Genomic DNA, 25,359 nt, shown 5'->3' with positions numbered 1-25,359 from the left:
TTCAGAATTTTCAACTCGTCCATCGCGCCGCTCCGCTCCGCTCCCACTCCCGCTTCGCTTGCCATGCCTTCCGCGCCGCGCCCTCCGCGTCCTTCGCACCACGCCGCTCCGCTCCTGAACGTGCCTCAACATAGGGATAACATGTAAATTGGCCGCTCCTTTCGCAGAAACCGCGTTTGGTGTGAACGCACCATTAAGAACTCCTCCAATCCTCCTACTAAGCGTCGCCGAGGTCGCCCTGCCTTCACCCCGCGTCACCGGCCCGGCTTCTCCAGTGGTTCTCCTCCGATCTCGTCTCTCAATCCGATCTACTCCAGTCATCTCACAATCTTCCCTGCTTCATTCATCTCGTACATGGATTTCCTCCAGAGCTTCATATCTTCTTTACTCAGCTCCTCCAGAAGTTTGCCTCCAATTCTGCCACATCAGCATTTCCTCCGCTCCGACAACGTTCAACTCCCTCCTGGCTCTTCCCACTGACATTCAGCATCGCAACGCTCTTCCTGGCTCGTCTCTAAAGGTGAGATGTATCACTCCTTTCTCTTTTCTGAACTGTTTCCTCATTCATATCCCCTTTAAGCATGCTGTGTTTCCCACTCCTCTTTTACATCTAGGTAGATATTAAACTTCCATGCATTCTAACATCTCACTCAGGCGCCGCTCATTCATCTGGTTTCTCTCATTTACTATCTCCCTAGGTTGATCACTGTTTCACTTTACTAATGGCTTTAATGCCGTGTTTAAATTATCTACTCGGCGAGCTTTCGGGCGGCCGCTTTAAAGCTTCTGCTCTGTTATCTGAGCATAGAAAAAGCACGATACCTATTCCTCTGTCATTGTCGACCTTCTTTTCAAACATGGCTTCCAGATTTTTCTATCATATCACAAATCCTTCTCTGCCAAAGCTGCATCCAAACTCGCTAAATCAGGAGTTTGCCTAGACTGGTTTATTCTCGCCACTGAATTTTGTCATAACGCAAGCTACCTCTGATTCCTGTGGCTCAATTGGCCTCGTTTCAGTTCTTTACGGTCTGTAGCATCTTGGTAAAAAAGAGGGTCTCTCAAGCGGATGGTTCTCAATCCTTTCGTTGTCAGAGCCTTGCATGTGAACACATCATTATAGCTAAAAAATATACAGAACATAAATACCTTAAGTAACTCTAACAATATGGTACTTTAAATCTTTTGCCTTATTATTTACCATAATAGAATTATTGACCTTAAATATTTACAACCCCCTTTTATCCTTGATAGTCTTTTCCTTGAGTGCTTTACCACGTATATTTATTAAATTTGTAACCATTGCTTTCATATTTCCTCTGTACAATAAATTAAATGCAACGCAAATTACACTGCTAAAAAAATGAAGGGAACACTTAAACAACACAATATAACTCTAAGTAATTCAAACTTCTGTGAAATCAAACTGTCCACTTAGGAAGTAACACTGATTGACAATCAATTTCACATGCTGTTGTGCAAATGAAATAGACAACAGGGGGAAATCTTTGGCGACTCACTCAATAAAGGAGTGGTTCTGCAGATGGGGACCACAGATCACAGACCACATCTCAGTACCTATGCTTTCTGGCTGATGTTTTGGTCACTTTTGAATGTTGGTGGTGCTTTCACACTCGTGGTACCTTAAGATGGACTCTACAACCCACACAAGTGGCTCAGGTAGTGCAGCTCATCCAGGATGGCACATCAATGCAAGCTGTGGAGAGAAGGTTTGCTGTGTCTGTCAGCATAGCGTACAGACCCTGGAGGCGCTACCAGGAGACAGGCCAGTACACCAGGAGACGTGGAGGAGGCCGTAGGAGGGCAACAACCCAGGAGGACCGCTACCTCCGCCTTTGTCCAAGGAGGAACAGGAGGAGCACTGCCAGAGCCCTGCAAAATGACCTCCAGCAGGCCACAAATGTACATGTGTCTGCACAAACTGTTAGAAACCGACTCCATGAGGATGGTATGAGGGCCCGAAGTCCACAAATGGGGGTTGTGCTCACAGCCCAACACCGTGCAGGACGCTTGGCATTTGCCAGAGAACACCAGGATTGGCAAATTTGCCACTGGCGCCCTGAGCTCTTCACAGATGAAAGCAGGTTCATACTGAGCACATGTGACAGACGTGACAGAGTCTGGAGACACAGTGGAGAGCGATCTGCTGCCTGCAACATCCTTCACCATGACCGGTTTGGCAGTGGGTCAGTAAGTGTGGGGTGGCATTTCTTTGGAGGTCCGCATGGCCCTCCATGTGCTCACCAGAGGTAACCTGACTACCATCAGGTACCGAGATGAGATCCTCACACCCCTTGTGAGACCATATGCTGGTGCGGTTGGCCCTGGGTTCCTCCTAATGCAGGACTATGCTAGACCTCATGTGGCTGGAGTGTGTCAGCAGTTCCTGCAAGATGAAGACATTGAAGCTATGGACTGGCCCGCCCGTTCCACAGACCTGAATCCGATTGAGCACACAGGTCTGGGAGGAGATCCCTCAGGAGACCATCCGCTGTCTCATCAGGAGCATGCCTAGGCGTTGTAGGGAGATCATACAGGCACGTGGAAGCCACTCACAATACTGAGTCTCATTCTGACTTGTTTTAAGGACATTACATCAAAGTTGGATCAGCCTGTAGTGTGTTTTTCCACTTTAATTTTGTGTGTGACTCCAAATCCAGGCATCCATTGGTTAATCAATTTGATTTCCATTGATGATTTTTGTGTGATTTTGTTGTCAGCACATTCAACTTTGTACAGAACAAAGTATTCAATGAGAATATTTCATTCAGTCAGATCTAGGATGTGTTATTTAAGTGTTCCCTTTATTTTTCTGAGCAGTGTATTTTTATTGTCTGACTTAGTTTATTATATTAAAACTAGTAAACCTTTGTATTAGCTCCCTCTACTAGGGGGATGTACTTTTAAAAGCAACCCGTTTGCTCTGTAGAATATCAAAATGTTAATTTATGCATTCGAACATTTATACCAACCTTCTGCCTTTGTTAACCAGGTGTTAAGGAACCATTAATTGTTTTAATATACATCTTATCTATCTTATCCCGTCTAATGGTGGAGCACACTTTCTTTCTGCATATCAAGTTGGCGCTGCGTGGTTCAGTTTGAGACAATCGATTTACAGCACGTTCCCGAATTAAGTGTTTTCATTCTAAGCATTAACTGCATTACTTCCTCAGCAAAATATCTTTCTTCTACGATGTCGACGTCACGTCAGCAGATTCCATTCAGTTTTCACGGACGCAGCTCCATCCGTGGGTTTTGGGGGATTTCTTCAGGGTGCATGATTCGCTGGCATCGGGCCACCTTTCTTTCCCCAATCCGATTCATCAGCCTCTTATGAAATAATTCCCATCACTATCGCATGCTATGTCTGGTGCAAACAGTGGAAAAGAAAATGCCGCTTTATGTGACAATGCAGCCGTAGTTGAAGTAATAAATAAAGGCCGCTCCTCTTCTAGTCAATAATGCTCTTCATGCGTTGCATCACCTGGCAGCTGTAACTCACAATTTATCATTACTGCCCGCAATATTCCTCGTCACCTTAACTCACTTACGATGCTCTTTCTCGTTCAAAATTCCAGGTCTTCCGTCGTCTCTGCCCTTCAGCCAATGTCATCAAACACAGTTGCCACCTCTCAAAGACCTGATAATAGACTAATCTCATCCCTCATTCCTTTACTCCAATCAGCCAATTATTAATATAATTCAGGCTTGGCTCCCTCCACTCTCAGGTCTTATTTCTTTCTTGGCCAACTTTTCAAAATCTGCGTAGCTAATAATACTCCTCATTATCCCGTTTTCATTCTTACCGTCTTAGCTTATTACTTATTGCTTTGATGTCCGGCATTTCAAACTTCCTTATATTAAGAGTTTCTTAGCCGGCATAAATTTATTTTCTAAAGGCCACTTTTTGAACCCACTCCAAGCCTTTCTCAAACCATCTATCAAACTTTTACTCACAGGTCTAAAAAAATCATAGCATTCCTGAGCCAGATTCCAGGAGACCTATCATTAGTTCCATCTTAAAAGAGCTCCGTTCAGGCCCTTCTTCTTCTTACCTAAATTTCTTCTCTCCAGTGCCTGGCTTTTAGCTTTTTATGGCTTCCTCAGAATAGGGGAATTTACTACCAATAAAGCTCATTCGATCCTGCTAGAAACCTAACTATTTCTGATCTAAAGTTATATCCCAACCATTTTAAAATTTATCTTAAACATTACAAAGGAAAAGGTCCTTGCTTCATCTTCATTGCTCGTTTAAACGTTCCATTCTGCCCTTTTCATGTCTTGTTTAAATTCTCCATCAAACGCCACAAACTCTTTCCAACCTCCTTGCCCCTCTTCCTTACTCCGGTGGAGTTCCCATGACTGCTTCTTGGTTCCTCAACCATCTGAAACTAATTTTAGTTCATGCAATCTTCCCCCGAGTCAGTTCTCAGGTCACTCATTTCGAATCGGGGTGGCCACTACAGCCGCCTCACTAGGAGTTTCGACAGCTTCGCTCCAACAACTCGGCCGCTGATCCTCATCAGCGTTCTCTTTGTATGTCCATCCTAACCTCCTATCTGTCTTATTTGCACAACGATTTATCAGTTCTTAGGTAAAAACACTCACAGTTACTGGTGGTGGTCGGCCTTATCCAATCCTTTCCTCTAGCTAGATCAATTATTAATCTTCCTTCTCTATTCCTGCCTCTCATATCTAACATTTTTAAATTTGCCTATTCTCCTATTTCAATTCATTTCCTCATTCAGCCTTTTCAGGCCCATCAGTCTACGCTATTGGCAAGCGTATCAAAATATGTCTTGGCAGGCATAGCAATCCTGCCTCTTTAGGCTCATCATTATCTACGCCATTGGCAGGCGTTTCAATCAGCTGTCGGGCTCACACACGCCATTGGCAGGCGTTTCAATCAGCCGTCGGGCTAACTCACGCCATCGGCAGGCGTTTCAATCAGCCGTCGGGCTAACTCACGCCATTGGCAAGTGTTTCAATCATGCCTTTATTGGCATCTCTATCTAGATGGTTAGGCTTCTCTATCTCCACCATCTCCAGGTGCTTTCAATCATGCAAAATATGTCTTGGCAGGCATAGCAATCCTGCCTCTTTAGGCTCATCATTATCTACGCCATTGGCAGGCGTTTCAATCAGCTGTCGGGCTCACACACGCCATTGGCAGGCGTTTCAATCAGCTGTCGGGCTCACACACGCCATTGGCAGGCGTTTCAATCAGCCGTCGGGCTAACTCACGCCATCGGCGTTTCAATCAGCCGTCGGGCTCTCACATGCCATTGGCAGGCGTTTACAAACATGCCTTGGCAGGCATCTCAATCCTATGCCTTGTCAGGCATTCATCTAGCCACCTTGACGCCTGTCAGGTGCAGCCCATCTTCACCAGACCTGGCAGCGGCCATCCACGCATCTTTAGTTATAACTCAGTGTAAGCCCATTCGGGTCTAATCCATTAAAAAATTTTGGTCTGAGTTTTTACTCATCTCAGATCATCCATAACTAATCTCCGTTTTCCTTCAGTTCAGCCTCGCCTGGCCTCGGCCCTTTTGGGGGGAAGACGTACCTAATCATAATCATAAGATGTTTATTCAAACTCATTTTCATCCTCAGCGTTCACGTCTCCCTCAGGGGTCCGAGTGCCAAAGAAAAAAATATTTCATTAATAAACTCTTTAATCGTCTTCTTGTTGTTTCTCCATTATGTGAGTCTTTCAGGTTGAAATGTAATATAAATGGTCACCTGCGAAGTGAATCAATAATTGCAAAGCTATGAAATAGAAATGAGACAGCAATAATATTTATTCAACCATTCAATTTGTTATTAATATAAAAATAGGAATTTTGACATCTTGCACTTTAGAATTTAATAAACTTGTTTGATAAACTCCAAGAGCCCAAAATACACGGACTGCTAAAATTTAGGCTTGGTCCATGCTGTCCTCTCTGGCATTGTTTTGAAATGTGTACAAACCAGGACTTAAGTGCCTTAAGAGAAGTGGAGGGAAGAAGAAATCCCTATGCTTTCAAATAGAGCAAAGGAGAGTAGAAGAACAAAACTTGCAAAGAGCTCCGAGAGGAATCATTGTACCCTTTGCTCTTGAAATCTTATTATGCCCAGGAGCCCTGTCGGAGGAAGAAGAGGGCAGCAGCAATTTAGCCCAGGAGCAGCCACCATGACTACTGATAAATAAAGAAATCATTCACAAATTGAGTGTCCTCCTGATAATAAGGGTTGCTGGGGGTATCCCTCTGTGTTGGTCACTGGACACAATGTTGTGAAGCAAGTTGACAATCTAATCTTTAATGGTTAACCTTTTCTATATCTGTTCACTTGCTACTAATGAGTAGAAATAATGACGGAAACTACACTGACATGCGTAAAAGATAGTTGTTATTATTGACTGAAAGGCTTCATTAGCAGTGAGGGAGAAAACTCTTGCAAGGAACTGTTCGCATGCCACATTTTCATTGTAGACTGAGCACTCCAAACCTTTTGTTCAAGAAAGTCCCTGGCAGTCATTTCTCTGTCCCTGTTGAAAGTTCTGGTTCCTTTGCAGACAATCCAAGAATGTATAATTGTTTCCACACAGATTACTCAAACAGAATAATTGTATTTAAAGGTTTCTGCACACAGTAAAATCTATTTAAATAATTCAGTTGAGCTGAGTTATTTTCATTTATAAAGCACCAATTTACAACACATTTTATATCAAGGCCCTTTACAAGTGAAATAGGGTTATTTCATTTCCAAATATAGAGAATCCAGTTTGGCCCAGATTCAATTCAAATGAGTCTAATTCACCTCAAACACCTGCAGCCATGTCTCACCCATATTTTATGTATTCACCAAAGTTGTTACTGTTAAGTTGATCAAAAATACACTGTGGCAAAAGATTGCTGTAATCCACTTAAATAACATCTGGGATTGTTTTTTGTTTTGTTTTGTTTTTATGCACATTAACTTCGTGCATTTTTGGCAACTGAATGCAAAATTATGATTTTGTTTTCAATTAATCTCTGTGACTTTTTCAGTAACATATTATATAGACACTTACTGCTACTGATACATTATGTTGTTAAAAATGTGGCCAAAGGCCATAGTTAAAGTAAAAGAGTACCGTATTTTCCGCACTATAAGGCGCACTTAAAAACCTTTAATTTTTTTTAAAAATGACAGTGCGCCTTGTAATCCGGAGCGCCTTATATATGGATCAATTGGTTAATTGGTTGATCCATACTAGTTGTACACGGCGCTCTGTCAAAATGTTTCAGTACGACTGGTAAACTACAAAGCCGCACCGCTTGCAGCATTACGGCAACCGTAGTCAGGGGTGTCGCCGAAGTAATAGCGGTAAACACCTGTACTGTGCTTACTCCTAGTCCAACACCACTTGTGTGTGTATAACGTTTGAATGTACTGTTGCAGGAATTGCCTGAACTATATGTGATTAGAAGCTCAGTGTGTGGGGTGTATGTTTCGTGTGTGTGTATGGAAGATGTTGACATTACTCCTCCGGACAGAGGTGGCGCTGTGTGCTGCCGTAGCTGAGAATCAAGAGTGAAGGAGTGACGTCGGTATTATTGTGTGTGTGGGGTGGGTAGAGACGGCGACCGGAGCAGCGGTGTATGAGTCTGTAAGCCCTGTGTTTTTACGTGCTGCAAAGTCATTAAAAAGAACCCCGAATCTCGTCAACAACTCAGTGTTTTGATGCTGTTTCTTCATGCTCAACTCAGCAACGTATGAGTGAGGGAGTTAACCCCGAGGAAACTAGTAACTTCGGCCCTGGAGAAAGCGTCTCCCCTGTGTCATCAGACTACGGTCAGGGGACAGAAACAGGAAAGGTTAACAGTACTAACGTTTGATTTAGTGCATCAAACTGTTTCTTTTACGTGTTTACTGAATCAGGGAAAAGTTCCCTTTCACGTTTTAACTAACGTTTGATTTCAACTTCAACTTCATAGACTCCAATGCATTCCTAACGTGCGGTTGGCTCTATTCAATAGAATTCTATGTAGAGGAGACCTTACCATGAGAGTGAATGGAGTTATCAGAACGCTGGTTTGTAGTGTATTAATAAAGTTTGACTGACTGTTTTGTTGACATTCTCTTTAGCACAGCTCCATCTAGTGGATGCATAACGCAACCCCAGTCAAACGTTTGACTGCAGTAGTTTCTATTCTATGCGCCTTATAATCCGGTGCGCCCTATATATGAAAACAGTTCTAAAATAGGCCATTCATTGAAGGTGCGCCTTATAATCCGGTGCGCCTTATAGTGCGGAAAATACGGTAGTTTGACAATGTATTACTCCATCTGAAGGGAGGTGCCCAAGAGGCATCCTGATCAGGAGCACCTCCCTTCAGAGGTAGTAATACATTTATGTCACGTAGAGGTCTGTGCTGATGGTGATTGATCCAGTTTAGACGTTTGTGTGTAATATTATTGGTTGTGAGTGGCATCTGTTGTAATGTGGTATTATCTGCTGTTTGACTGATTGATGTGGTAAGCCATGTGATGCAGGGCTCCATGTAGGGGTATAGCACTAGACACATTTTCCACATGGGATATTGCTTACATTAACTTACCAACACATGCCTAACCAAGTTTTGCAAACGTTTAATTAACCACCATGGTGATACACTTAATTGTAATAGCAACTGTGGTTTGCATCATGAATCACATCAACATTTTTCATTAAAAAAAGCCATGGTGACTGTGCTTCTCTCTGCCTTTATTTGTTGGACAAGGTTGATCTATCACTTTTCTTGATCATCCTCTTCCCCAGAAAGAGTCCACACAGCCAAAGATTTGGCATGAACGTGCAAACTAAAGGGATAACACAAAGCAGTAGGGCAGGGGGGTTAAATGGGATTGGGACCTTAATCTTCTGGAGGAAATTTAGAGTCCTGGTCTTGGTTGTAAACACAACAAGTGACAGAGATAAATCTAGGAAAAGTTAAAAATAATCACATAACCTCCAGTACTTGTCTTTGATCAAAACATACAAGCCAAACTGTGAGGGTTAGTGTTAACTGAAGCGAACAAAAGCTTAAAAACTTTAGAGTACAAGTCACTTTCTTTCTCTGCAATTTTTGTTCTGATTCTGTATAAGATTCCAACAAACACCACTGTATCAAGGACTTTTAGAAAAAAAGACCCCGATGTAAGATTTACATTCACCCTGAAGTACTAGAAATGCAGTGTTGCAATGCACAATGAGATAAGAGGCAAGCCTGAAGAATCTACTTGTTTTAATGATGAGAAAGTTTATTTTTAATGATCTGACTGGATATACTATTGATTGTCTTCACTGCAAGCAGGGGCCTGCTTTTGTGATTGCTGTGCAACACTTCAAATAGAGCTAGTCAAAATGAATAATAAGAACATTAATTTCTCTAACAGAATTAGACATTCCCATTTACTTTTTTACATAAATTAAATGTGTCCTATATTAGTAGACTGTAACTATTTCTCCCCGATGATAAAGGAACCCATTCATGTAAAGCAAAGGTACACATTTTGACACAAACCCACACAAGCATAATTTATTCATGGCACAACCCAGCTGTATACTTGGTCATTGATTGAGTGCTCCACATTGGCCAAGGGGCTTCTTTTCTATTCTTTGCAGACTCACTTGTGCACTTTTTGATGCCAGATCCTTTCTTCACAGCGTGCCGACTAAGCTTGCACTGGAAATTGTTCTCCCAAAACTCAGCAAACCAGATATTGCGTCTGTTGTTCTCCAATGTTCGGCTGATGAAGTACCGATCAAAACCTGAAATTAACAAGTACCATTAGAACGTTTTTTTTTTTACTAAATTAACAACATTTTGATCATACTCAGGTCATGTAAAATAATAATAAAAAAACATCTAATACCTCTCAGCACCTTTGTATCAGGTATATACAGTATGTGGGCATATTTAATTTTTCTACATTTATCTCTAACTATACATATCTACTACATTTATTTCAAATGGAAATATCTCTTAAAAAATGCACAAAACCATTCCCCAAGGTCAGCTTTGACAATGGGAATACCTTTGATGGACTGTCGCTTTGGTAGGATGGTAACAGCGCCTTCTGCCATTTCTTCTTGGTTCAGGATTGGAGAAATTTTGGATCCCCAGCTGTCTGAGCCTACCCAGATGAAATGACCTGTCTGATTGGCTCTTTTAGCTGCTTGAAGGAGGCGCCTGTTGGATGGAGCAGAAAACAAATAAACAAATTTCTTTATGTTTTGCTGTAATCTGATACTTTGTTTGTATTGTAGCCATGCAGCAGGAAGGTTCTGGGTTCGGATCCTGCCCTAGGGTATTTCTATATAATGCTTGTATGTTCTTCTCATCCATCCTTGGGTTTTTTCCTAGGTACTCTGGCTTTATTCCACATTCCAAATACATGACTTTTAGGTTAATTGATTATTTAGAATTGCCTCTTGGTATGAGTGTATGCATGCATGGTTGTCTGTCCTGTATGTCTCTGTGTTGTCCCGGGATGAACTGGTGCACTGTCCAAGGTGCACTCTGCCTCTTGCCCAACGATAGCAGGACATAGGCATCAGCCCCCTGCAAGGCTAAGCAGGTACAGACAATAGATGGATAGTTGGATAACTCATACCATATTGCACATACAGTAAAACTACAAAGATGCTATGGGCCTATTTAAATGCTCTATAGGATGAATTGTAGCTGCCATGCAGGTTGGTTCTTGACATGGATAATTCAACTAGAATTTGGATAACAAAGAACTGGAATTTAAAAGCAGTTGTTAACACGTTTAGCTTAGGCTTAGTGCCAGTAAAATAACTTTAAGAACAGATGGCAGGCTCTGCTGAAGCTGTTTTATCAAATGTTTTGCAAGGGAATATTAAACAAAGAAAATGATTTGACATTTGTAAAATCATCCTTACATTGCTGTAACAAGGCGAGACAAAACAAAGATGCATTTTCTGGGGCCAGTTTTTTCCCTTCACCATTTCCCCCATCTTTTCCAAAGTAAAAACAAATGACCAGGTACAAATTTAAACAAGGGCCACTGCAGATATATAGTGCCTATTCATTTTAAGAGCATAGATGATGGGTAAGTGCTAAGTATTTGGAATTGGTTAAATATTTTGCAGCATTATAATTTGGTGATCTCAATTTTAACTTGTCTACAGGCTATATTTTCTGTTAACTTTAACTGTAATTGATTTAAAAAATGTATGTCTGCTTTTACCATCTGTTTGAGGAAGAGGGAGAAAATCCTCAAGTTGAAGTAATAATTTTAGGGGCTTGAATCATTTATATTAAAATATTTTACAACATTTATATTCTGAGGTCTTCAGATCAACCACACCCCCCTTGATCAGGAACAGGTTTTAAGTTAAGTCAAGTCAAGTCAATTTTATTTATATAGCACTTTTCAGCAACAAGGCACTCAAAGCACTGTACATGAGGAAAAACATTACAATGATGCAGAAAATCAAACACAGAAAAACAAATCAAATGATATTAATAATCCTTGGGAGTTTACTGGTAAGAGCTGGTTCTAATCCAATCTTTCTAATAGAGGTAATTAGCTCAATTAGAGCTAGAGGTAATTAGTCCTCTGTTGTAAGGAATTCATCCTTTGCTAGAAGAAAAATAATAATATTAATCCTTGAGGTCGCTGATATGAGGCAGCTGTGGTCCCATCATTCAAATAGTAACAGTCATGGGCACTCACTGAAGTCTAAGTAGAGAAGCTGGGTCACTGGTAGGTCCGAACTTTTTAAATACTAATAATGTTTGGCTTTCAATGGTATGAAAATGTTGTAAATAAATAAATCTAAAAATCTATGAAGGTCAGAAAAGAGGCAGCTGCTGTTGTGTATACATGTACAAGGGAAATGTTCCTATGGAGACATCAGGGAGAATTGAATGATTAAAAAGCTGTGCATATGACAGATTTATATTACAAACTCTGACATTTAAGTGATTTTAGCACCAATTGTAACGACTGTAATAAAGTCACAAGTTATGGCTGTAGTATATTGGTTTGTAATTATGATCAGAACAATCATCTCGATTCAAAAGCAAGAAAACTGGAGGCATACATCAGCAAAATCATTTTAAAGTTGGATCCAATTGCACCTTTCCATGGACTTCGGTGTGACTTTCTCTAAGTTATAAAGCATGATCACTGCGCCGGAATTGCTAGCGCTATTGCCTATGATTTTACTGAAAATCATTGGGTTTATTTGTGAGGGAAGCCGCTATTGCACACTCAGCAGCTAGACAAAAAATCAGTCAACACTCCTGCAGTAGGATGAGTATTCCTAATATGTGATCCAGCCAAAATATCTCTGGAACATTCAAGTCCATATTGTTCTGTGTTGAAATGACACAGTTTTGATGCCACCACTTTCAGAGTCTTTCAGAGCATACAGATAAAGGATAGCTGATACTGTTTTTTTGTCATTGACTATTGGTTATGAAGCTTCCAGGAAGCAGATAAAGAGAAAGACCACTTTGAAAGCTAATGGATGATTCTGATGAGTGGTGTGATGAATTACGCTCAGGTCTAGACAGGGTTAAATAGAGGCTGAGATGAGATCAACAGTGGTATCTGATTTACTCAATATAATGAGTGGAAAAGCTTCCTAACATTTTTTTGATGCTGGCCGCTGATCAACCAATAAAACAGTGAAATAATCAGAATGGCATGAATTTGTATTATTGGGCAACTTTATAGGTTTTATTATAGTTTACCTACCTATGTGCTTCAGTTTAAAATAAATATATTTATTTATTTATTACCTTCATAATATGAGCTATAACAACTTTTAATTTCCCTTTGGGATTAATAAAGTATTTTTGAATTGAATTGAATTGAATTGCTTGCATTAGGTTCTACAATTCTATAGAAACAAGGTATTACTGTCAGTCCTCACTTACTTTCATAAATAGATATGACAACAGCTACTTGCTGATATAAGAATATTACAATGTTTATACATTTTGCTATTGTAAGCTTCAGACGTCCTATAGCCATATAACATAGAACCTATACAGTTGAAACTGGGTGTTTTTACGCACAGCATAAAAACTTTTTTTTTTCATCACTGTCTGACTTTAAATCATACTAAATGTTTACTTTTTTAGGTCAGTTCTGACAAACAAATTTACAATTAATTATTGGTCTGATGTAATATTCAAATTTTACATGGTTAACTATAGGAGGCCAATTATGGTATGTTAATCAACAGTACATTAGCTTTTGCTCTTCACTCACCTGATGTCATCCTCATTGGCAAAAATAATGACCACTCGAGCATTCGGGTTCTCACTTAGCCGGTGAATGATCTTGTCAAACTCTCCAACTCTTGGTTCACGTGGGATTTTCACTGACTGTGATATGCACAATCCACCTAATTGGAAGAAAAACAAAACAGTTTCCCAAATTAAAACACTCTTATTAGATTGCAGTTTTTTGTCTCCTACAGATGTCTTTTGTAATACAGTGTTGCTTTTATATCTTTTAACTGCACAAATAAATCTACATTCACTGGACATTGTATTAGGTGACATGGTGCATTATCCTGCTGGAAGAAGGAATCAGGACATGGATGTAGTGTGGTCAAAACAGTATAGATATGGGCAGCAATAACACTGATAGGTTGTGGTGTTTACCCAATGCGTAATGTTTTTCCAATATGTTATTGTTCAATTTATTTGAGCCTGTGTGAATTATAGCCTCTGTTTTCAGAGTTGTGTTGTGCATTCTTAGATTGTATTCTGAATACCTCACGATGACAAGTGGCTATTGGAGATACTGTTGTCTTTCTTTCATAAAAAAAAACCCCAAAACAGTCATACAATTCTCCACTAACATATGACTTTGATAAAGCATTTTTTATACACACAACCACCACTAAATGAATATTCTGTCTTTTCTGACTGTTCTCTGTAAACCTGAGAGATGGTTTTGCATGAAACTCCCAGTAAATTTCTAGTTTCTAAAATACTTAGAGCAGGCCATCAGGCACCAACATCTATCCCATGTTCAGTGTCACTTTAATCTTTTATTTTCTGTATTCTGATGCCCAGGGTGAACAGCAAGTCATCTTTACAACATATACAGTCTAATTAAAAAAAGTATAATAATATTGAAATGTTCATGTATTTCAAAAACTCAATTGAAGTGAAACACATTATACAGATTAATTACACACAGACTGATGTTTTAAATTTCTTTTCAGTTCCAATTTCTATTTCTGATTTCTGTTATTATTATTATTATTATTATCTTATAGCTAATGAAAACACAAAATTTCATTATTTAGAACAGGGCTCTGCAACTCCAGTCCTCCAGTGCCAGTGTCCTGCAATCTGTGGATCCTTCCTTGCTCCAACACACCTGAATGAAATGTATGGTTAATGACCAAGCCTCTGCAAAACTTGTTGACATGGCAAGGAGTAAATTCAGCATTTTGATTCAGGTGTGTTGTAGCAGGGATGCATCCAAAAGTTGCAGAACAGTGGCATTCAAAGACTGGAGTTGCAGGTCCCTGCTTTAAAAGATTAGAATATTACATCAGGCCAATAAAATAATAAACAATACAGAAATTTGGGCATAATGACAAATATGCTTGATACCTGTTTAGAGGGTGTTATTTTTAGAAGGTACTTTTAATCTAATAAACGAGCATCATTGGAACGCATATTCTATTTTTTTTAATATGTCAGGCAGACGAGCAGGCAGCATAATGGTAAGTGCAAAAGATTTAATCTTTAGAAAAAAAAGAAAAAACTCACTCAAAAGAGGAGGCAGGAACAAAACAATAAACAGGCAGGCGAGACAGCATTGCATGATCCAAAAAACAAGACATGAACAGAGCTGGTGACATGATCTGAAATGTTTCCACGATGTGTAACTGAACAGGTATGTATTTATGGAGCGTGAACCAGGTGGAGCAAGGAGACAGATTAGCTTGGAGCAGGTAAACCAAATGAAGTTAATTAACAGACAGTAGAGAACAAAATGTGACTGGAGCAAAACAGAGACTCTTGAATACAAACTAACAGAAACTAGAAAAACGTGAAACTAAAGCATAACCAGATCCAAAAACCAAATTTGACAAAACATGAATTAGAAGACAAAAACTAAAGCATGACCAGGAAAATAATAAACAGAAGCATGATTCAAAAACTGTGAGAAACATATAAGAAAAAAACAGAAACCAAACAACCCCAAATCATAACAATATTTCACAACATGAGTGATGCATGGTATTAAAATTCTTTCCTCTGACAATATGGTCCAATTAGGCAATTGTGCATCCCATCCTCGCGGGACCCGGCCGGGCCAAGCCCGAACGAGAGACGCGAGGCCATCCCCCAGTGGGCCCACCACCTGCAGGGGGAACCGTGACGGACCGGTGCAAAGAGGATTGTGTGGCGGACGAAGGTGGAGACCTCAGCGGCCCGATCCCCAGATGCTTAGGCTGGCTCTAGGGACATGGAATGTCACCTCGCTGGGGGGGGGAAGGAGCCTGAGCTTGTGCGGGAGGTCGAGAGATATCGACTAGAAATAGTCGGGCTCGCCTCCACGCACAGCGTGGGCTCTGGAACCCATCTCCTTGAGAGGGGTTGGACTCTCTTCTACTCTGGAGTGGCCCACGGGGAGAGGCGGTGGGCTGGTGTGGGTTTGCTTGTTGCCCCCCAGCTCAGCCGTCTCGTGTTGGGATTTACCCCAGTGGATGAGAGGGTCGTATCCCTGCGCCTTCAGGTTGGGGAGAGGTCTCTGACTATCATTTCAGCCTACGGGCTGAGTGGTAGTGCAGAGTACCCGGCCTTCTTGGCGTCCCTGTTGGGGGTGCTGGATAGTGCCCCTCCCGGGGACTCCATTATTCTGCTGGGGGACTTCAACGCCCACGTGGGTAACGACAGTGACACCTGGAGAGGCGTGATCGGGAGGAATGGCCTCCCCGATCTGAATCCGAGTTGTGTTTTGTTATTGGACTTCTGTGCTAGTCACGGATTGTCCATAACGAACACCATGTTCAAACATAAGGGTGTCCATCAGTGCACTTGGCACCAGGACACCCTAGGCAGGAGGGTGATGATCAACTTTGTTGTCGTATCATCAGACCTTCGGCCGCATGTTTTGGACACTCGAGTGAAGAGAGGGGCTGAGCTGTCCACTGATCACCACCTGGTGGTGAGTTGGATCCGCTGGAGGAGGAGAAAGCCGGACAGACTTGGCAGGCCCAAGCGCATAGTGAGGGTTTGCTGGGAATGCCTGGCGGAGCCCTCGGCCAGGGATGTATTCAACTCCCACCTCCGGGAGAGCTTCGACCAGATCCCGGGAGATGTTGGAGACATAGAGTCCGAGTGGACCATGTTCTCCGCATCTATTGTCGATGCTGCTGCCCGTAGCTGCGGCCGGGTGGCCGGGTGGCCGGGCACTCCCTTAGAGATAGGGTGAGGAGCTCGGCCATCCGGGAGGGGCTCGGAGTAGAGCTGCTGCTCCTCCACATCGAGAGGAGCCAGTTGAGGTGGCTCGGGCATCTATACCGGATGCCTTCTGGACGCCTTCCTCGGGAGGTGTTCCAGGCACGTCCCACCGGGAGGAGGCCCAGGGGACGGCCCAGGACACGCTGGAGGGACTATGTCTCTCTGCTGGCCTGGGAACGCATTGGGCTCCCCCTGGAGGAACTGGAGGAGGTGTCTGGAGAGAGGGACGTCTGGGCGTCTCTGCTGAGTCTGCTGCCCCCGTGATCCGGTCCCGGATAAGCGGAGGACGATGAGTACGAGTACGAGTACGAAATTACTTTGAAGTTGATTTCTGCTCTGCACCGGTTGAGGATGGATGAGGTCAGAAGAAAAAGGAGGGGAGGGGGACCACGCGTCCATGATCAAATTAACAGAAAAAACGTTAATTTCTCATCCGTCCAGGAGGGGAAAAGATGAACCGTTAATCGACTGCATTACACAACTCATCTCCTTGGACATAGAACCTCTGTGGGTTTCCACCTGCGCCAGGTGTCGGCGCGGTCTTCGATCTGTAAACAAATCTCCTGATCTTCTCGCATAAGACAGATTTCCAGCTTTCAAGCTCTTCGGGGAATGGCCTTGTGGAGCAAAAGTTCACCTCCGTTACGCTGTCCTGTTAGACAGGCGGGAAATCTGGGTTTTACACTCTTGGTGACGACAGAGCTGCGACGTGTGTTGACCTGCGTGTGTCAAAATGTGCGACCAAAGTGGATGGCCCCAACAATTGCACAAAACCTTGAAAGCAAGCCAGGAAATAATACTTGGAGTATGTATCATTTCAGATTCACAGTACGTCGTTTCAGATCTAACTGGTCAGTTTATTACTTTATAGGAATGCCGTGTTCAATGACAAAAGTATTTTTTTTTCAGCATTGGCATGAACTGTAACACGTAACATCCCAAGGTTACCACGAAGCAAAGGCTATTTAATTCCTAATGGCACATTTCAACAGAACTGGTTTGTCATGCTGCCAAAATTCCACAGAGACATATGGATGATAATGAATTTTCCTCTCAAAGCTCTGACTGACTGACTGACTGACTGATGTTTCCTTTTTTCCTCAAATGCCTGCTTTCTCTGTTCTACTAGAGATGTTTCTCAGAAAGGCAGCGTGTTTAGGGTTCTTGAGGTCATGCATTTCAGAAGTAGAAAGTGACATTTCTGGATCATATATGTGTTCACTTGGATGGTTAATGGATTAGCAGTTCCTTCATTGAATAAATACACTAATAGGGCCAGTAGTATGTAAGTATACTGGCCCATGTCATGTGTTTGCTGCTGATGTTTCTTTCTGTACAATGTTAAGCTGAGACTCTGTCCAGGATAGAATCATTGAAGAAACTATTGCTGCTATTAACTATGTGTATTTCCTAAGGGTGTGCGCTATTTATCATTTTCAATATTGATTTATTATGTTAACGGGTAGACAGCTTATGCCTGGTTCACACAGCAAGATTTTAAAATTGATTGATTTTCAAAACCTGAGAGACCTCACACATATTGTTAAAAAAACATAGGTATAACAGGGCTGGTACTACAGTGTGTGGTGTACAGCCACAAGGCAAGCACAACACACCACACAGACAGAACAGATTTCACTCGCGAACACTCGTCAGAATCTGCATAATTATCTTACGTAATAGAGTATTTTTATCACTTTGTGAAAAAGGTAAAAACAAAGCAGAAATTATACTAAAGTACATGCATACTCTAACAAGCTTTCAGCATGCAGATGTTGTCTTTTTCTTTAAACCTTGAGACAACTTGCAGGTTTTGTCTCTTGCACAGAGATGCACAGAGGATGTTGGACCAACTAGCTCAATCTGCAAAGTCAAAAGCAGTTACAACAGTGGTACATCAAAACCTTTTCATCTTCTTTGAAAAAAGTACTAGTCTAACCACCTAAAGTGTCACTGTTTGTAGGCACACTGCTTTCTGGACAAACAAATAGGATTGTTGCTCTAGGCCTGAATGAAATGCTGACATAACAGTCACTATAAAAACATCACATGGTTTCCATGACAACATACTGCGGCACTATCAGCCAGTGTGCAGCTGCCATTTGTGCTTCAATCATCTGATTGTTGATTATACATGTGCTGCCCCTTCAAAGAAGTGCATTTTCTTCTTCCTTTTCTCTTTCCATTTTCGAGAATATCCATTAAGAATTTAAAAATGTCCCCTAGAATATCATAGCCATATAACATAGTTATATCTTATTTGTCTTGTTTGTTAGCTTCATAGCTGGGAATGCAACGTTTGGTTCTGAAAAAATCAATTTCACTTAAATGAAAAGGGGTAGAATTAAATCAACCAAATTATCTGTTAGTTTATGTTTTTTAAGTACCTATTTACCAAATATTCACTGATTTTATAATCAAACACAATTAAGGTCCAACTTCTATCAAAATCGGAAACAGTTTTTATTTTAACAGTAATGTTAACTTTGAAATTAAACGGAAGCAAAATGTGTTAGATTCACAACAGTACTGTTTTGCTTTCTTTAATGGTAAAAATGTAATTCTTAGCAGTAACAAATGTTACTGTAGAATTGAATAAACCACTATTACAAGTCTGTTAAATCACATATATTCAACCAATTGAAAACAGCTAGTCATTCATCAAAGATCATCTAAAAAGGTTTTGGAAATTAAGCTTTTTTTGCTTATTGTGGGTCACAACAAATCATCATCAAATTAGTGTTATTGCAAAAATATACACCCATAGTACTCCCTTTGTTTGTCTTTCCCATGCAAAGCACTCCTGCCTCAGTATTTCCATGTTCAGCTGTGTTTTCTTCCTAGAGAGAACCATTGAAAACAAGTACTGCTGCCATTAGGGATATGTCCCCCTATTAGTTTATTTCCCCAGTGCCTTTATGTTACACTATGTTTCCTTACAGGACATAATCACGGACAGAGCTACTCCTGCCATTTTACTGAATGCAGTCATATTCAATTATTTAGAATATGTATTCCGATGTGGCTCGTTCGTCAAATTAAAAGTACCATTTGAAAATAACAACCTGCAAGTAGGAATTAATCATTTTAGTTAATCCCACATTTCTGTATTATTATTTTTTTATTGGTCTGATTTAATAGTGTAATCTTAAATATTTTGGTTTTGTTAGCTGTAAACAGAATCAGACAATCAAACAATCATCAGAATTAACTAAAACAAAAGCTTGAAAACATCAGTTTGAGTGTAATTATTCTATATAATTCACCAAGTGAATTGAGTTACTGAAATAAATAAAATAAAGCTTCCTTCCTGGACAGAATCCCCAACCTGCCATCAGGTATATCTAGTAGTTTTCCTCCCGGCTCATCCTTCTTTCTTAAGATTTGTTTCCCTGGCGAACGAAGACAGTGAGTGATCTATTGCTACCATGAACTTTGTCTACTCTTCATTTTTCTTTCTCATGAAAAGTACTCCGGGAGAAAAGATTCTGTCTTCCTGTCTTGTGTTTCCTGTCGGTTTTCTTTATCCCATCTTGTCAATAGAGATGGTTGTCGTTAATGCTGAGCCTTGTCCTGCTTCAGGTTTGTTTCTATTTAAAGTAAATGGTTGCTCTCCATTGTCACCCCATGCTTGTTCAGGATGAAGGATCGCTACAAAGCCAATAAGTCTTTGAAGGCTGTCCTTATGGTGCGTTCACAACGAATGCGGATTCTGTGAATATTTCGCCTCATTTTTGTGCTTTTGCCCGCTTGACATTCTGCGTGAACTCTGCGTTGCCATTTGGCAACAAGCGGCAACGCTTTGTTGTGTCATCAAATAGGAGGAGCTTCCATCTGCTGCTTGCTGGTTTCAACTGAACATGGCGGACATGGATTTCATGGATAATTACGGTGTTTTACCTGTGGGGAGCCGAAAAACGCCGCCAAAGTCAACGTCCCTGGGTTCACCAGATTCCTCAGGGATGGGAACAGTTCGGAGATTACCACCACCTACTCCTGGAGCTGCGTCTGGATGACAGTCAATTTCAGCGGTACTTCCGTCTATCCAGGACCCAGTTTGAAGATCTGCTGTCCCGTGTTGGGAGATGAATCGGGACACCAACTACCAGCACTATATCCCCGCTGCTGAACGCCTGTCCATCTGTCTTCGGTGAGTAAATAAATCTCAGCTCAGTAAAAAAACTGCCGATTTTTAATGTCCACATCTCCTAAATATAAGATATTTGTGCCTAAACAGAACCAGGCCAGGTCCTTTCTGTACTTGTCTCGGTAAAAGTAATTAGTTCAGTCATACAACTCTGGCACACCGCCACTATGATCTGGTCCTCCATCTTCACTGACAACCACTTCTTCTCCACTGCGGTCTTTCACCCTACGTCACAGCCACATCCAGTCCCTGATTGGTTGACGCGACGTGAATTTAGGAAAAAGTTCAGATTTTTCAACTCATCCATTGCTCTCGCTCTGTTCCTGCTTCGCTCGGCGCGCCTTCTGCACCGCATCCTTTGTTTCCTTTGCACCGCGCCACGCCGCTCCGCTCCTGAACGCGCCTCTACATAGGGATAACATGTAAATCGGCCGCTACTATTGCAGAAACCGCGTTCGGTGTGAACGCACCGTTACAAAGACAACTTTTTTACAACTGACATTAAATAATCAACTGAATTGAGCTGTATTGCATTATAATTTAGAGTAAACTGGATTATATGTAATTCAATTTAATCTGATTAAATGAGTGGAGTGGAGTGGAGTGGAGTGGAGTGGAGTGGAGTGGAGTGGAGTGGAGTGGAGTGGAGTGGGGTGGGGTGGAGTGGATTGGATTGAAATAAATTGGAATGTTGTAAATTGAATTTAGACTAGACTAGATTTGGAATAGTTGTATATGAACTGGACCTATTTATCCTCTAAATACCCTTGATATATTGGTTATGAGACGAGGCAAAATCAAAAAAGTGTATTGGAACAATTTAACATATTTCTTGCATGTTTTTACATTTAAAAAAATGCTTTATTGAACAATTAGACAGAATTATCACTGCTAAAGCTGTACTGGCCAAATACGGTAATAGGTGCACATATGATGATGCGGAAAAACTGATGAAGTATCTGTTTACTTTGCTTCCCCTGTCATAAATAGCTCTTAAGACTAGTGCTGCAAAAGTATTAAATTGCTAATAATTCGTCAATGGTTTTAAGATATTGTCCTAGAGAACATGCAGACTGTACTTTCCATATGTATTTGTGAAAGTACAATGTGAAGTTAAATAGAACTAAAGGTACATGTTTGTATACCATGTGGTTCTGATTGTGGAGTCTTTGATAAAACTGAAAAAGGTTTATCTATCTACCTCTCTCTGTCATTACACCACATGGGAAATTTAGCTGCAGCATACTCGCAACTCTGTTCCCGGAAACTCTATCAATCACTCAATTCAATGTGTTTGCCTCACTGGTATTTTAGTTCCCCATTCCCTCAACATCTGCTGCATGGAAGTGGAGCACTCATCCCTTTTTTTTTTCTCTTGTCTCACCCCCCACACAAAACTGGCAGTGGCATTGTTTACCCCTGGTGAGAAAACCAGAAGGATCAGGGAATACAAAACCAGCCTGTGGGATTAATAGTATCATATGCAAGAGTATCCATGGGACTGCAGTTGTAAATCTGTTTGTTTAAAGGTAGAAACAATAATTTATCTAAGTTTAACACATGCAAATTTACCCTCTGCTCATCTAAAATAGGATATTTAGTAATCCCTTATAACTACTATTTAAATCCACACTGTAGATGAAACTACATCTTTACCGGAACCAATTTTGAAATGCCTTATTTTTTTCTATCACTATCTGTATCAAAGATGGGTGAAAGATACTAACGTCTATTGTTTTAGGTGCTGATAAATTTGTAAGGTGCATAAATTTGTAATGTAAATCTATTCACAATGTTACATCACACAGTTTAAGTGGGTTTTAATTGGTCTAATGATTGGTTTGCAAATTACAGGTTTTATTTTATTATAATACCATAAAGGGTGTTTTTTTAGTGATGATTTTTTTCCAACAAAATGCTGCCTTTATTGATTCATTTGTAATAATATGATTAAAAAATTCCGTTTTATGCTTTTTTACATTTATTTTTCCTTTTATTCAGAATCAGAATCAGTTTTATAGCCAGGTTTGCAGTGAACAAACACTGAATTTTATTTATTTTTTTATTTATTTTTTTATTTTTGTGGTATATATAATAGTGGAAATAAAGAATATCCTTTTAAATCTACATATATACACAACTGACTTTACAAAAAAATATAATGTGAGTTCTGTTCATGTATGCATGGTATTGTTCTGGACTGTCAAAGGTTCAACAGAGAAACAGCCTGGGGGAAGAAACTGTTCGTGTGGCGGCTGGTTTTAGCAGACAGCACACTGTAGCGCCAACCTGAAGGTAAACGTCTAAACAGTTTGTGTGTGTCTGCAGAGATTTTAGCTGCCCTTTTCCTGACCCTAGAGCTGTATAAGACCTGGATAGAGCGAAAGTCAGCCCTTATGATTCTCTCTGCAGACCTGATTAAAGTTGCAGCCTGAACCTATCCTGTTTGGTGGATGAGTCAAACCACACCGAGATGGACGAAGACAGGACAGACTTATTTATTGCAGTGTAGAAGATGACCAGCAGGTCCTCTGGAAGGTTTTACTTCTTGAGTTGTCTCATGAAGTACTCTCTCTGCTGGGCCTTCTTCCAAACATTGTCTATGTGTGAAGACTATCTTAGGTTTCGAGAATTGATGGTTCCCAGGAACCGGAAGTGGTCCACAGCAGTCACAGTGTTGCTGAGGATGGTATGTGGGGGTGGTGTTCTACAAAAGTCCACCATCATCTCCACAGTCTTGAGTGAGTTAAGTTCCAGATGGTTCTGACCACACCAGTGTACCAGCCAATCCACCTCCTGTCTGTATGCAGACTCATCAATGTCCTGGATCATTGCAATAACAGTGGTGTCATCTGCAAACTTCATGAGTTTCACAGCCTAGTCCGCTGAGGTTAAGTCATTTGTGGGAGAGGAGAGAGGGAGAAGAGGAGAGGGGAGAATACACACTCCTGAGGGGTGCCGGTTCTGATGGTTTTTGTGCGGGAGAAGATGCCCCCCATCCTCACCTGCTGCTGCTGGTCCTTCAGGAAGCTGGTGATCCACTGACCCTAAACTAGAGCAGTTTCAACAACTCTCAACAATCGAGGTTCTGTTTCCATTATATCTTTACATCTGCTGAAAAAGGTAATGACTGAGAACAAATGGAAAATTACGTTCTCAATTCTCCCTGTTGCTTTAAAGTTTCCATGTCTCATTAATGTAGACATTATGGCCAACTTCATGCATCATGGGTATATCTACAATCTTGTTTGAATTTCAATGGACAATGAATATCTAGAATAGTGTAGACAGGGTTTAGGGAAAATTGTGTCACATCCCAAAAACCCCACAAAGATTACAATTAATATTAATCTTTGAAGACAAAAAATTTAAATTTTAGTTTTTTATGTTTTACTGAAAATAAAAATGGCTTGTAGTCTATGCATTATGTTGCTGGCATATATTTTATGTATGTATATACTGTAGGTATCTTTGGAGCAAAAGATTCAAAGGGCTTTCTAAGGGTCATAAGTACTGTAATTTGCTTTCACAATTCCAGAGGAATCTTAGGGTTATGTAACAGCCAGCTGATATTCAGAATGGCCACATTTTATTAACATGACATGTACCAGTTGCTGTTTGTTGAGGATTTCATGTTTACGGCAAAGTTAGAATACAACTTGAACATCTAATGGTGACAAGTAGCACTAAAAGACTAAAAACCCCTGATGGATTGCTTTGTTCAACTGGGGCTGCAAGAGGGGCAGGCAACAAAGCCGTGCAGAGCCCCTCCTCAGACCTGACATTACCATGTGTCATGGCTGGTTCAGATAAATGTAGACCTTGCTAAACACACCGATTCACACCTGGCATTAAAATTCATCATCAGCAATTGGATCACAGTATTCCCCTTTACATGCAAATAAACAAATAGCCAGATCACAAAATATCAGAATAGAGGCATACCCTGTCCAGTAATTCGAAGGCAATTAAAATGTATGCACATAGTTGTAATTCATCATGTTTTATCATTGAGTAGAATTCAAACAAGTTTATGAGAACCCTTTTGATTATTCCCTCAGAAAACTGTTTATTCATATTAAATTAACCAGAAAGAGTGTTAATTTTAAAAATGCCATTTATGGAATAATGTTTTTTTCAACTTCCAAGTCTCTACTGTTGGAGGGAAGTAAACTGTCCTACAAAATATCTTGAGTACACTAACATGTGTATTTTGGGCTGTTCAGGTTTGATAAGTCCTTTCAGAAGGGATGATAATGCCTTGTGTGAAAGGGTTCACAGTTTACCTTTGGGTGAAAGAAAGTGATAATAAGGGTGATGTATTCTACATAAGTGTATTAACATCGTGGTTTGAAACATCAGTAATAAATTGAGGCACCTATGGCATTTGTTTTCAGGAACTGATGTATTGCATTATAATGTTCACCGTCATTTTGGGTGCAAACACAGTTTGGAGAACTGCAGAATATTATTGTTCAGAGCTTTAAGGTCAATCAATGCATAAAAACAAAGAAAAGAAAACATAAATCTTAAGAAATTGTTCTGTACAGCAATAATATAATAGTATAATAGTAGTTTGTTTTATTTGGATAAATGTGCCAAATTATATTTAGCAAAAGAAGCTATTGTTGACATGCAATTCGTTTTTAACAGGGCAGAGGGGCGAAAGAACAACAAATTAATGGTAGAACCAGTCAG

At 40.7% G+C, this 25,359-nt stretch overlaps 1 protein-coding gene across 3 annotated transcripts in view; it reads right to left on the bottom strand.

Moving 5' to 3' along the window:
- The window catches only part of LOC124875296 (metabotropic glutamate receptor 4-like), a 302,423-nt gene that overhangs the window by 49,062 nt on the left and 228,002 nt on the right, over window positions 1-25,359 (bottom strand). For all 3 annotated transcript variants that reach the window (XM_047377387.1, XM_047377369.1, XM_047377378.1), the window contains 3 exons: window positions 13,291-13,426; window positions 10,075-10,229; window positions 9,668-9,808 (listed from right to left, as the gene is read on the bottom strand). In XM_047377387.1, coding sequence (XP_047233343.1) covers window positions 9,668-9,808; window positions 10,075-10,229; window positions 13,291-13,426 — 432 coding nt within the window. The remainder of the gene's footprint in view (window positions 1-9,667; window positions 9,809-10,074; window positions 10,230-13,290; window positions 13,427-25,359) is intronic.

The sequence above is a fragment of the Girardinichthys multiradiatus genome, chromosome 1 (assembly GCF_021462225.1).
Source record: "Girardinichthys multiradiatus isolate DD_20200921_A chromosome 1, DD_fGirMul_XY1, whole genome shotgun sequence".
In the NCBI taxonomy this organism is placed as follows: Eukaryota; Metazoa; Chordata; class Actinopteri; order Cyprinodontiformes; family Goodeidae; genus Girardinichthys; species Girardinichthys multiradiatus.
This window is presented reverse-complemented; position numbering and strand designations above follow the sequence as displayed.